Below are 15,012 nucleotides of genomic sequence, written 5' to 3' on the forward strand. Positions count from 1 at the left end.
ATCAGACTAGAGCAGGGTAGGATAGGCCAGATTAGGCTGTAGATTAGCTAGATACTATGTCCCAGTTAGCTCTGGTTAATGCTTAGAGTAGTCAGTTGTCTGATCTTCTCCCCCCCCCCTCTCTTTCCCCCTTTCCCCGCTTCTTCCCTTCTTCCCCCTTCTTGTTCTCCTCTCTTTCCATGCTCTTTCCTCCCCCACATCCCACCGCCCCCCCCTCCCTTCTCCTGCTCTCTCCTCATTCTCCCCCCCCTCTGCTCCTTCTCCTCTTCTCCCCTATTTTCCTGAATCCCTGCCACTTCCTGCTCTCCCTTCTCTCACATTCCCCCTGCTCTCCTTCCCCTGCACCTCTACTCTCTGTCCTCCCCCCTCTCTCACATTCCCCCTGCTCTCCTTCCCCTGCACCCTCCCACCTCTCCTTCTCTGTTCTCTCCTCCTCCACATTTCCCATTTTCTCCCCACCCCCGCCCTAATCCGGGCCCGTATCCTACTCCCTCCCTCCACCCTAGACCCTACCTCTACTCTACCTCCCCTGTACCCTCCCATCTCTCCTTCTCTGTTCTCTCCTCCTCTCTGTCCTCTCCCCTCTCTCACATTCCCACTGCTCTCCTTCCCCTGCGCCCTCCCACCTCTCCTTCTCTGTTCTCTCCTCCTCTCTGCCCTCTCCTCCCTCTCACATTCCCCCTGCTCTCCCTCCCCTGCACCCTCTCCTTCTCTGTTCTCTCCTCCTCCACATTTCCCATTTCTCCCCACCCTCGCCCTAATCCGGGCCCGTATCCTACTCCCTCCCCTCCCCCAACCCTAGACCCTACCCCTACCCTGGCTCTCCCTCCCCTGCACCCTCATCTCTCTTCCCCTGTCCTCTCCTCCTCCACATTTCCTATTTCCCCCCCACCTCCCCCCTCTCCTCCCTCCCTCCCTCCACCCTAGACCCTACCTCTACTCTACCTCCCCTGTACCCTTCCACCTCTCCTTCTCTGTTTCTCTCCTCCTCTCTGTCCTCTCCCCTCTCTCACATTCCCACTGCTCTCCTTCCCCTGCGCCCTCCCACCTCTCCACATTTCCTATTTTCTCCCCACCTCCCCCCTCTCCTCCCTCTCCCTCCCTCCTCCACTCTCCTGCTTTCTTCAAATGTTCAAATGTTATCTTTATTCTGTATATTCTTGTTACTGTGTGTTAGCTAGAATCAGCTAGACATACTTTCTGTGAAGCCCTCTGAGACATGCTTGTGAATTAGGGCTATATAAATAAACTTGACTTGACTTGACTTGAAACACCCCTCTCATTCAAACTCCTCCCTCCGTGTGTCTTCTCCTCCTTCCTCCTGGCTCTACAGCGGGCGTGTCAGAAGCGCGTTGCTGCTGCCTGCCTGCCTGCCTGCGTGCCTGCCTGCCTGCTTGCCTGCGTGCGGACGCTCCTTGTGCGAGTCAAGATGGGCCGGGGAATGCGTGGGCGATGGGCAGATGTTGATTCTGGCCTTTCTGAGGTGTTTCAAAGTGTGTTTCACCTATAATCTATTTTGCAAATCGCTCTCCGCTCTCTGTGTGCTGCTGCCTGCGCGCGGCCGCTCTCGGGCAAGACAAGTCTGGAATGGATTACTGTAAAATCGCCTCGCCATTTCCTTGAATGGCTTGCTCCCGCGGCAGTTTTTTCTTTGATTTCGCTCGTCTGGGGGAGCACTGTCAACACTTAGTGGGTCGGTAAAATAGATTATACACATTCAATACCTCCAATAATTGTATAGGAGACGTAAAAGGGATTGATCAACGCCCCACCGTCAAAAAAAAAAAAACGATTTTTTTGACGACTCAACTCGTCGCTGGCAGTGAACAGCTGGATTGTGTTTGACGACTCAACTCGTTCTTGGCAATTAACGTGTTAAACACATAGTCCCATTAAAACACTCACTTCATGATGAAACACATAGTGCCATTAAAACACTCACTTCATGATGAAACACATAGTCCCATTAAAACACTCACTTCATAATGAAACAGATAGAGTCCCATTAAAACACTCACTTCATAATGAAACACATAGTCCCATTAAAACACTCACTTCATGATGAAACACATAGAGTCCCATTAAAACACTCACTTCATAATGAAACACATAGTCCCATTAAAACACTCACTTCATAATGAAACACATAGTCCCATTAAAACAATCACTTCATAATTAAACACATAGTCCCATTAAAACACTCACTTCATAATGAAACAGATAGAGTCCCATTAAAACACTCACTTCATAATGAAACACATAGTCCCATTAAAACACTCACTTCATAATTAAACACATAGTCCCATTAAAACACTCACTTCATAATGAAACAGATAGAGTCCCATTAAAACACTCACTTCATGATGAAACAGACACTCACTTCGTCCATAATGAAACAGATATAGGGCCCTATCGTCGTACAGGCGCTATCGTTTGTGCAGCAGTTTGCGCACCTCTTATGCCATCATGATCTTCCCTGTGTCTTATGCCATCGTCTATCTCTCCACCATCCAGTTTTGCACTGGAATCTAAGCACAGACACAGGTGTAGGCGTGGCCCAGGCATGTCCGTGCTAAATACTGGCCTTTGCGCCCCTCAAATGATATCGTCTGCCTCCTGCAACTGTCATTTTGCACATTTTGCAAGATACCATTTAAATCTGACCTTTCCATGGTGCATATTCCCAGAAGTTAGTTTGTCCACCACGATGTTCTTCAGAAACAGACCTGAGACTTACTACACACTGTGATTCACTGCTTCTACTGGACATGACTAACTGGTTCTGGTTCTAATGAAACACACAATGTGTGTGTGTGTGCTGTGCGTACGTGTGTGTCTGTCTGTGTGTGTGTGTGTGTGTGTGTGTGTGTGTGTGTGTGTGTGTGTGTGTGCGTGTGCGTGCGTGCGTGCGTGTGCGTGTGTGTGCGTGTGTGTGTGTGTATATATATATATATATATATATATATATATATATATATATATATATATATATATATATATATATATATATATATATATATATATATAACCTGTGTGGAACAAGGCATCAGTAATAGAAAAGAGGAAGATGGTAGTTGAAGAAGTACATAGGCAAGAGGAGGCAGTAAGATGTACTAAGGCAGTGTCGCAGGCAAAGCAAGGACAGTGGGTGAACTGGGAGAGTGTAGAGAAGAGAAAGTTGAAGTGGAGAGAGTTGTGGAGCATGGAGGCCAGCAGAATTAGATTTATTCTAGGGGCTACTTATGATGTGCTGCCATCTCCCCAGAACTTAAATCAGTGGTTGGGCGAGGATGGTGCCTGCCCGTTGTGTTCTAGTGTATGTACACTGAGGCATATACTGTCAGGGTGTAAGGTCAGTCTCTCCCAGGGGCGATACACCTGGCGTCACAACCAGGTGTTGAAATGTTTGGCAGCTGCAGTTGAGGAAAAGCGGCTAGAAGTAAATTCTCTAGTTGCTAGCAAAGAGACTAGACAGATCAAATTTGTACGTGAGGGAGAAAAGATTAGACCAATTAAGGTCAGGCACAAGTTAGGGCAGCTAAGTGTAGGTGGAGCCTGGGAAATGAGGGTTGACTTGAATGAACAGCTAGTCATCCCAGCATATATAGTTAGCACCCGGCTACGTCCGGACTTGTTACTGTGGTCTGAGGTAGAGAAGAGAGTTTATTTTATCGAACTCACAGTCCCGTGGGAAGATCGAGTTGAGGAGCAAGAAAGCTAGGTATGCTGAAATGGCAGCAGAGGCAGAGCAGCGAGGTTGGAGGGCTCGAGTGCGGCCTGTAGAGGCGGGCTGCCGTGGTTTTGTGGCAAAGTCCGTTATTGCCCTACTAACTGAGTTGGGCATTCGGGGACGGAGCCTGAAACTTGCGGTTAGCAACATGTCTCAGGCAGCAGAACGAGCAAGTGAATGGCTGTGGATAAGGAGGAAACATGCTAGCTGGGGAGCTCGCTAAGGTCAGATTGATTGTTGTTGGTCATGATTAACGGTCCGCATCAACAGGGCTGAATCATTGACAGTGGTGGTGTAGTTAGGGATTGTTTGTTGTTGGTCATGATTGACGGTCCGCATCAACAGGGCTGAATCATTGACAGTGGTGGTGTAGTTAGGAATGTCATACCGAACCGACCTGGATAGCTAGGCTTAGATAGTGAGGTAATATGCAGTTGTGCGGTGGTAGCATGGAGGGGGGTGTTTCCAGGACGCTGGATTACACCGTTAAGCCTTCTTGAGGTGTCGTGGGCCTAACTTAACGAAACATCGGTGAAGGAAGGTGTCCACTTGAAAACCCCAATGACATGCTTCATCCTGCTGTTGGCTAGGGTAGGTAACTGGTGATTTGTGTCTTGTTTATTAGTTTGTTAGCCTGTTAGCTTGTTTTATTCTGGATTGGGCTTCTAAATGTGTTTTTCCTCGGATTTTGGCACAAGGGATAGTAACATCTTGTCCTGTGTATTAATATATATATATATATATATATATATATACATATTGAACAAATCTCCGTTTGGATTTTTTATCATTTTATTTTATATATTAATGTATTTACACTGTAATTAATTTATTTTTGGGAAATTGGTATTATCAATCATAACTAAAACATATTCATCTGATAATTTTCACATAAATCACCTCAATAATGTTTTTTGTGCACTCCAGGGAGTATCAAACAGATGTTTGTTCATTTTAACAATGGCGTTTACCTGTTTTTGCAAATTAACTCTTATATATAAATATATATATATATATATATATATATATATATATATATATATATATATATATATATATACATACACACTGTGTGCTGGATCTACTAAGATGTTGTAATTCCCGGCGCAGCGCAAAAACAACTATGGGTGCAACTGTTACCACCAGTGCAAGGTATTAAAGTAGTAAAATAGGACATGCAAATGAGCAGAGGCACAGAGAATTAATTAGAATTGACTGAGCTCATACAAGGGCCAGGTAATTAGCTGCAGTGTAACGACGGGGAGAAGAAGTGTACATGTGTCTCCAGTGGAGCTGGAAGTGTTGGTGGTGACAGAGAGAAAAGCCCACAGAGCTGCAGAGAAGAGATGCTTTACGCAGCAGGCGTAAAAAGTCACTATAAAGTGAATGCAGCTGCACGGCAGCACGAGCGTGATTTAGTGCTGCTGTGATACGAGGAGGGATATGAGATATGAGGATATGAGTGGTATGAGGAGGGATATGAGATATGAGGATATGAGTGGTATGAGGAAGGGAGCCAAAATGCTGACCACAAATAAAGTCAAACAGAAGCCTTCACTCTTTCTGTCTTTCTGGGAACTAACAGTACATGTAAGCCCCCAGAATTCTGCCAGACCTGCCTCCACTTGGGATTGAAAAAAAAAATGCAAATCAGTCTAAAGGGCAGTTTATAGTTTATGATGGTCGCCACCCACCATGATCATATTCATAATTATCATGTCAAAGACTCTCTCCATGTCCATAACTCTAACATAACTGTCCATATGACTCTCTCCAAGCCCCGCTGGCCAGCTGGGCTTAGACTGACTCTGGGCGGGAAAGGGGTTCTCGATGATGTAAGCGGAACCGAAGATTAGCCTCTTAGCAGACACAACTGCAAAAGTGGGTTTCAACCCCTAGAGCAGTGATACTCAACTTGCGGCCTGCGGGCCGCATGTGGCCCGCGATGGAATTGCAATTAAAAAAAAAAAAGTACAGTGCACCTGAACGCAACATGCAAGATACCCGCTGAATAAGTGTCTAAATGTTCATGTCATTCTGGCCAATACTCCACTTCTGTTATAGCATTTCAGTCTGGAATATGGAATATCTTTCAATAATCTATGATTTAGCTGCTGAATTGTCAAATACCGCCGTCTGCTCACTACCCAGGCACTTATGTATGTATTTAACCTAACTAACTATCCGGTGTGCACAACATTGTCAGACTAAACTCCGGCCGACACCCCAAAAACCTACAATCCGCTACAGAAAAATGTATATTGTTTGTTTATTAACTGGCCCCTGGCCTTCTATCATTTCACGAAAGTGGCCCCCGGGCAAAGCAAGTTGAGTATCCCTGCTGCACTCTCACTCTCACTCTCACTGCATGAAAATGATACATACAATGTGGAGATTTTGCCCAGAATCCTTCAGCAAAACTATTCAAAAGCCGTATACATGTAACTGTTTTCATCCAGGTTGCTGAGACACTTATTTTGCACCTCAGCCTTGCAACACCCATACATGTATATTAGACCAAACTGTGAAAAACAGCGCACACATTGCCAATTCCAATCTGCCTTCCAATCTGCCCACTCCACCAAGTTCAGTAGCAGCATCGCGCCATAGACGACATGCTCCTATCGAGGCTGTTTTAAATCCATTAAAAATAACAATTACTTTGAAATCCAAACAGCACTCTGCTTTGAAGGCATTTATTCAAAAGGGAGATGTTACTTTTTGTTGGGTTCTCCCGACTGGAGTAAATGACCCTGGGGAGGCCTGCCTCCCACTGTGAAAAGCCCTGATATCAAGTCAAGTCAAGTCAAGTTTATTTGTATAGCACATTTCATACACAGCGGCAATTCAAAGTGCTTCACATAAAATGGTTGACAGGAAAATAAAAGAATAAAAGAAGAGAATAAAATGGACATTTAAAAGCATCACAACAAAACTTTAAAAAAGAGTATAAAAAGTGCATTAAGCAACAGGCGCAGCAGTTGCAAAAAGAGCAAAAAACTTATAGAGGACTCATTGGGTTTGCATAATAGCTGTCAGCAGTTAAAAGCGACGGTAAACATAAAAGTCTTTAGTCTATTTTTAAAAATAAGTAAGGTTGGGGCAGATCTGAGGTCTTCAGGCAATTTCTTCCAGCTAGCAGAAGCATAGTGGGTAAATGCGGCCTTCCCATGATTTGATTTGATCCTACGGACAGTTAATAAGCTGTCCCTATCGAGTAAATATGAAGCATTCTGCTCAATGTATGATAGTGTACAGTAGCTTTGGCCTTTTCACTGTGAATCTACCACACACTTTGTATAGAGAGGCAAAGTGACCGCCTACTTCCTGCTTCAGCACTGTACCAGAGATTTTCATCCGCCATTTATTTTCCCATCCACATTTCGTAAAATGCGTACAAAAATAGTTTTACTGGTTCAAACCAAACAGTACAGATATATTTAGAAACAGGAGAGATCGCATAACATTTCACTGCGACCAAAACGTTAAACAAATTTGGGTTTAAAGAAAATATTTTTTAAGTTTTGGTCCGAGTGAAATGTTCTATGGTCTCTCCCGATTATAGCGTTAGCTGAACCGCTTGGTTCGACGACGTACAACTATTTTATAAGCATTTTACGAAATGTCTATGGGAAAATAAATGGCGGATGAAAATCTCTGGTACAGTGCTGAAGCAGGAAGTGACGTTCCACTTTGCCTCTCTATAGTGTAGGGGGTCTCAACGTTACCACCGAGCCAAACGTGCAGCTCCCGCTAATGTCAATCAGACTGCAGGGAACCGCTTGGTCAAAGTTGTGGCAAATCACTGTTTTAGAATGTGTAAATGGACACAGACCTGTGGCAAATCACTGTTTTAGAATGTGTAAATGGACACAGACCTGTGGCAAATCACTGTTTTAGAATGTGTAAATGGACACAGACCTGTGGCAAATCACTGTTTTAGAATGTGTAAATGGACACAGACCTGTGGCAAAGCACTGTTTTAGAATGACACACACACAAACCGTGAAATCCGTTCAAAAAAGATATAGCATCTCACAGAATAAGCACTACGTTACTATATTCCTGCTAACCGAATGGTTATAGACCAGATACTGTATAAAATAATATAAAGACTGTATAAGGGTATTATAATGATACAGTCAATGTTATAGACAGGATTAGGGTACAGTATGCAAAACATTATGAAGTTGGCTCCTACCTCTAAGTCATGGTTGCAAGCCCACATGTTGTCACTATAGTAGATGCATTTTGAAGTAGACATTGTATTTAACTGGGTCTACATTACAGTTCTATTGATTTGAAATCAATCATAATAAAAGGCCATGTGCATGTTTTTTCCTTCTTTGTGTTCATTTGATTCCCAATCAGACACGTGTGGTAAGAATCACTTTACATTGTTTGGACTTAAACACTGTCTTGAAATGCAAAATAATGGAATTTTAAACATGCGCTAAAAAACATGATTAATCGCGATTAACTATTGAATTTAAGCGATGAATTGGCCTAGTTGCGATGTTCTGTACCGTTATTGTTATTATGTTTACTTGTTTTTGTGTCAAAGACTACAGATTGACACTAGCTTATTGATGAATCTGGTGCACGCATCTCTTTATTTTCCCATTAATTAATGTCTGTGCACATTGTCCTTTTTCTATATTAAATGAAATCAACTCAACTAAACAGAACATCAGCACAAAAATGTCAGGGAGGAGCATCAGCAGTGTGTGTGGACCGCTGGAGACAGACCGGCGGGCCGTTCTGGGCCCGGAGCCACAGCTTGAGAGCCCAGGCTGCAGGATATTGTGTTTTATTGTGTTTCAAAACGCAGGCTGGATTAATGGAGACTATCTACACCTTAGAGGTAGTGTGTGTGTGTGTGTGTGTGTGTGTGTGTGTGTGTGTGTGTGTGTGTGTGTGTGCGCGTGTGTGCATGCATGCGTGTGTGTGTGTGTGTGTGTGCGTGTGTGTCCGTGTGTGTGTGTGCGCGCGCGTGCACGTGCATGTGTGTGTGTGTGTGTGTGTTGATAATTGACCTGTCAGGTTTTCCCAGAGAGAGTATTTGTCTTTCTATTAAAACCTCCTCCACCATCCAGCCCTCTCCTCTCTGCATCCATCCATCCACCAAGTACCTTCACCCCCATGCATCCGTCCACACGGCTCCTCTGTAGCACAGTGGAGCCAGAGAGGCTTTTAGACGGGAAATAAGGCTTTGCGAAAAAAATTTGGATCATATCGAAGATCGTAAAATGTCCCGAATATTTTCAGAATACGGCAATTTCAAAAAAGAAAAAGAGAGAAAAAAAAAGTTGCCCATTATTATTATTATGTATGAGAATGAAATACATTTGTCACAAACTAGCCTATTGCAGAAGACAGCCCCTCACTTTTAGTTTCTGGTTTCTGTGTGGTGCTGATGGACAGCTCCTTTTATCATTCAAATACAAAAGTGCTTTGAAAACACATTATTTGGCGTCCGTACGGGTTTGCGGTCAGATGTGGGGTTTGCGGTCAGATGTGGGGTTTGTGGTCAGATGTGGGGTTTGTGGTCAGATGTGGGGTTTGCAGTCAGATGTGGGGTTTGCGGTCAGATGTGGGGTTTGTGGTCAGATGTGGGGTTTGCGGTCAGATGTGGGGTTTGCGGTCAGATGTGGGGTTTGCGGTCAGATGTGGGGTTTGCAGTCAGATGTGGGGTTTGCGGTCAGATGTGGGTGTAACGGCGTTGTGTAGGTGCTACTTGCTGCAGCAACCCATGTTAAGGGCTTGCCCAGGGGTGGATAAGAACCGCCGACCTTCGGCTTGGGAGTCCGACAAGTTCACCACTGCGCCAAGAGAGCTAGCTGCCTTGGCGGAGCTGATTAACATGCCTTTATACCGGGTGAGTGAGTTTAACCAATCCACTCGCTACCACACTGGACTCACGAGGGAAGCCCTGCCTCAACTCATTCCAGTCGGTTGTGTTTAATATTCCTCGTTGGCTCCTCTCTTATTTTTTGCTGTATCCTGTAACAGTTTGCTGCTTTAACGACCCAATTTCCCCACAGCGTCATAAAGGTTTCATCTCGTCTCATCTCATCCACTTACCCCCATCCATCCACCCATCCAGCCCGTCCCCTATCCCAGTGGTTCTCAGATGGGGGTCCGGGGACCCCCAGGGGTCCTCGAGGGGGTTCCAGGGCGTCCCCAGCCAAAAGGGGGGTCATTTATTTGAGCTATAATTCCATTCATAAGTAACACAATGACTATTTTGGTCATGCGTTGGTTGTATACACTTTCAGTAATAAAACATCTAAAAGCATCAATATTATTATCATATGGGGTTCCATGGGACAAAATTTGAGAACCGCTGCCCTATCCATCCAACCCCCATCCCAGTCATCTACTGCCCGTACCCCCACGCGCACCCCCACCCCACACAGACTGTTACAAATGAGCTGCCCTCTCCGCAGCGCTCCTCTCGTCCCCCGGGGGGCGAGCCCTTTAAGCTGCAGCGCTCCTCTCGTCCCCCGGGGGGCGAGCCCTTTAAGCTTTTTAATTAACCCTGTGTGCTTCTGCAGAGACGAAGCAGATTAACAGGAAGGATGTTCTCTTTCCAACACGGACACACCTCCCAACGCATTTTCACTCCCGACCATTATGATAGACCATATCAAACACATGGACAGACTCAGCCTGACCTCACCTATTGCTTTGTGGACTCTCATTTTGAAGTGTGTAGTAGGGATGTCATGTATTTTACATATTTGCTCTTGGTTACTACTACAGAATATTCAGGGCCCAAAAAATGATATTGGGGCCAGCCCTCGTGTGTCTACAATCTCTGGGTCAAACCTGCTGTGTGACTGGGCCAGCAGACTGTCACTCACCTGACGACTCACTGGGCTGAGTGGCAGCTGACCAAGCCCCGCCCACGACGGACAGGAGGAGGAGGAGGGTGGAGGAGAGGAAGAACGCCCTGCAGAGAGAGAGGGAGGGGGAGAGTTGTCTTTTTATGAAAAAGATCTACAATACACTATTAATTTTATTTTATTTCTTGATTATACAGAGGTACATTAAATGGATTACCAGGTGCCACTCTTCTATGCGGCATATATATAATCCACAGAGCGGTTAAGTTACTGAAGCATTTTCGGAAAATCATGTTTTTTTTATGCATTTACGCTTCAAAGGACATAAAAGTGGTCCACGCCTGTGAAGATGAACACAAATCACCTCCCAAAAAGCTTGTGTTAACCACGGACCTTATTTCATGCATTAAACCGAAATCCCAGTTCTGAAATCCCAAAGCCTTCTCCCCTTAGGAACCAACATGGCGGCGATTTGCTACTTCCGACTCATCCCTGCGGTACTCTATTGTGATAATATACATTGGTATCGAGAGCAACCTACTTATGATCATTGTGATATTGATTTCAACTATATCGCCCAGCCCCAGTATACCCTGTTTATTCTGCTCTCTCTCTTCTCCCCCTCCCTCCCGCCTGTTCTCTCCCCCTCCCCCTCTCTCTCTCTCCCTCCCCCCCTCATTCTCTCCCTGTCCCCATCTCTCCCACCCTCTCCCCTTTGTTGCCATCCTCATTTTTGGGGGTTCTCTCTTTCTTCTAAGTTGTTCTTAATTTCTTCATCTCAGCTGTTCAACATGTTCATCACTCTCTCCTGTCTGACTTGGGCCCCGTTCCAATACCCATACTTCCATACTATTTAGTAGGCAAAAAAAGATTTAGTCTGTCCCAATACATAGTATGTCAGATGCAGTATGCCAAGAGTACCAGGATGTTGTACTACATCAGCTCCTATTTCGGAGTATGCATCGATGCATGCTGCTTCCATAGACATATATAAAGGCTAGATGGCTTAAGGCGGAGTCACCAGCGTCGTTGAAGCGCCGCCATCTTGCTACGGCAGGCTTTCTGGTACGTTCTATGGTAGCTGTTGGAGGGTGCACAGACAAAAATACTCATAACTCGCTGAAATCTTGACGGATTTACAAACGGTTTGGTTTATTACAAGCATATTCCGTTCCCGAGATACGGCAACAACAACAAAAAACAACTCTAAAAACACAATTTTTTTGATGGGCTCCAAATTACACCAAAATTAAACCGAAGCATCTATGCCATGAGAGGGATTCAGGCACAAAGTTTCATGCAGTTTCATCCATTTCCCTAGGAGTTATGATCATCTGATGTGATAATACTAACCCAACAACAGATGCTCATAGCTCCTAGCAAAATGGATGAAACTGCATGAAACTAGGTGCGTGAATTCATCTCATGATGATGATGCTTCGGTCTAAGTTTGGTGTAATTTGGAGCCAAAAATAATAATAAAATGTTAGCGTTTTTTTAACCCATAGATATATATAAAGCTGTGGTGCCGTAGCAAGATGGCCACCATGCGACGACGTCGCTCTCCATTGACCGGCAGCGCGGGTAAGCCATCTAGCCTTTATATATGTCTATGGCTGCTTCAGCCAAACTTCCCCACAATCCTTTGCACAGCAGGAAGTTATGTCTTCTTCTTCTTCTTCTAATGTTTTATGGCGGTTGGCAAACAACTTTTTGTGCATTACCGCCACCTACTGGAGTTACGTCGCACTGACTGAGCTGCGTGTTCATGAATGAGATAATTAACTTTAAGAAAGCCTTGAAATATGTTAAAACCAAACAAGCATGGTGTGTACCAAAACATGCATATCTTGATTCCTGTTTAGATCTCTGACTTAATGTTTTTGCTTTATTTATTTTATTTTGTTTATTTGATTGTCTGTTCCAATTTTGTAAATGTTTAGTCTGAATTTTTTGTATAATGTACTGTTTGTTACTGCCAGACTTTGTTTATTGAATAAAAAAAACTAAAAAAAGAAAAAAAGAAAAAGAAAAACTCAAATGGGGCGCTGCGGACGTCGGCGGAAGTGAGCAAGAGGTCGAAGTTCAGGAAGCTCACGTGACGACAGATGTAGTGTGTCCCAATACTATGCATTTTGCATGCATGCTACACACTACAATCCATACTTTGTGAGGGCAGCGGCAGTACATACTACAAGAAAGAAGTACAAGTATGGGTATTGGAACGGGGCCTTGGTGAATTCAATGGATACATTCCAGGGAGAGAAATGACAGAGAGGTGTAGAGAGAGAGAAAGTGTTAGAGAGAGAGAGAGAGAGAAAGTGGTAGAGAGAGAGAGAAAGTGGTAGAGAGGGAAAGTGGTAGAGAGAGAGAGAGAGAGAGAGAGAGAAAGTGGTAGAGAGAGAGAGAAAGTGAGAGAAAGTGGTAGAAAGAGAGAGAGAGAGAGAGAGGGAGGGAGAGAGAGAAAGTGTGGAGAGGAGGTTTTTCCAGTGAGGCATAGGAGGATGGTCCTCCTCTATTAGATTGGGGATTTTATATAAAAAAATATCATTTTTTTTTTTTTTTTCATTTTTCATTTTTCATTTTTCATTTTTTTTAAATAATAAAATATCAATCAAATGTGTTTTTTCTTATGTGCAGACGCTCATTTTTTCATTCATTATATTCTTATATGCTTAAAATGCTTCAACAACAGTGACCTGAACTGAACTGAACTGAGCTCCATGCAGAGTCACTCTGGCCCTGCTCCCAGCATGCGGTAGGCAGATAAAAAAACATTCGCCCTGTGGGCGTTTATTTATTTGGTAATTTATCTAATGAAAAATATGATTGGTTGAAAAACACTTGCAATTCACAGAGAACACGTGAGAGTGATGTGTTTTCCAACCAATCAGATTGAGCTGGAAGTGATTACGCCCTTAGCCCGGTGAAACCAGGTGAAATCTAATTGGTTGTTGGTTGGATAGATTGCTGACATTGATTGACATTGTATTGTCCACTGCCTGGTCTCTCACGCTGAATGAAGTAGGAAGTGAAATCCACTGCCTGTGATGACCTGACAGGAAGGATTTACGACTTTTACTGAGACAGTAGCAGCATATTATATTTCCCTCTTATTTTTATTTACTTTTTTATCAATCAGTAAGTGTTCACAAGCGAGACAGTCGTTGCATTGGATTACCACCCAAAACGAGTTTCGAGTTGCGTGAGACTTGAGCTGCGCCATACTGGGCTTTTTGCAATGTCAGAAAACTGGAATATTTGCAACGTCTCGACTGCAGCGTTTCCACTACAGACAGCATGGATATTCAAGTAAGTCAATTGATTTCAAGTTATCCGAGCCTTCTATTAAATTCGGCGTGGAAATGGTTCACCGAGCAGCGCTATTTTTGTCGTATTGAAGTTTCATCCTGTAATTTTTTATACTAAAACCCGCGACCTTAAATTCACACATTTTTTAACTGAATTTGGCATGTAAATCGATGGCTGACAGTGAGCTCAATTTTAAAGCTTGAATGGTGATCTTTATACCATATGAAAGTAGAAGAAATAAGGAATCGATTGGGACGAAGCATGTCAACCTTCAATGTCGGGAAGGGGGGGTAAATAACGCTCCAAAGTTGATGAATTGGAATGTAACTAAACGAGTAGGCTATGTTGATGCAGCAGCACTGTGCAGGGGAAAACACACTCTCGTTCCAGATGCAATACAGTGTAATTTAACGCTATTTGACAACAGTTTCGGCCATAGACTTTGTCGAGTATCATACAAACAGTGCAAGACAGCCATCATAAAGACAGGTGGGCTGATTGAATGGACAACACCTGTCTTGTGAAAGCACACCTGAGTGTGATTACAATGACATCATAGGATCAGTCATGCAGTAATAGGCTACATTTTCGGTACTGACGCAGATTAATCAAAACATTGATGTCACAGGTAGGCTGTATACCATAATATATCATGAATCTATGTGAATAAATAGATTTATATAAATAGTAATCACAGCCTAATGCATAGAGATAAATCCTGAAACCTTCTCGCAACAGTTCTAGCCTAAGCCAGTGGTTTTCAAAGTGGGGTCCCCAGCAAAAAGGGGGGATAATCTATTTTCACTATAATTCCATGCCATCCATAAGTAACACAATCTAAGATAGTGTAGAAGTGAGTAACTAGGCTAATTATAACCATAACAGCACAAATAATTGACAAAAATCTCGAAATAAATATACAGTATTTACTCTGAGAAATGAAATAATGAGAAAAGGAACAATTATTGATGGTTAAAACTGAATAATGACATCACAACAGTCTAATCCTAATGCTAATTTAAAATGAGATTTGGGCGTTTTGGGCAAAAGAGGAAAAAAAAACGCCCAATTTTTTTTCCTCCCCTGTTACCAATCTCACCAGCCGCCACTGTTAGAGAAAGT

At 43.7% G+C, this 15,012-nt stretch overlaps 1 protein-coding gene across 1 annotated transcript in view; it reads right to left on the reverse strand.

The window, feature by feature from the left end:
• The window catches only part of LOC310777149 (interleukin-1 receptor accessory protein-like), a 71,120-nt gene that overhangs the window by 46,230 nt on the left and 9,878 nt on the right, over positions 1 to 15,012 (reverse strand). Inside the window, exon 2 of the mRNA XM_083637419.1 lies at positions 10,597 to 10,685. Coding sequence (XP_083493545.1) covers positions 10,597 to 10,685 — 89 coding nt within the window. The remainder of the gene's footprint in view (positions 1 to 10,596; positions 10,686 to 15,012) is intronic.

The sequence above is a fragment of the Poromitra crassiceps genome (assembly GCF_964638095.1).
Source record: "Poromitra crassiceps genome assembly, chromosome: 5".
NCBI lineage: Eukaryota > Metazoa > Chordata > Actinopteri > Beryciformes > Melamphaidae > Poromitra > Poromitra crassiceps.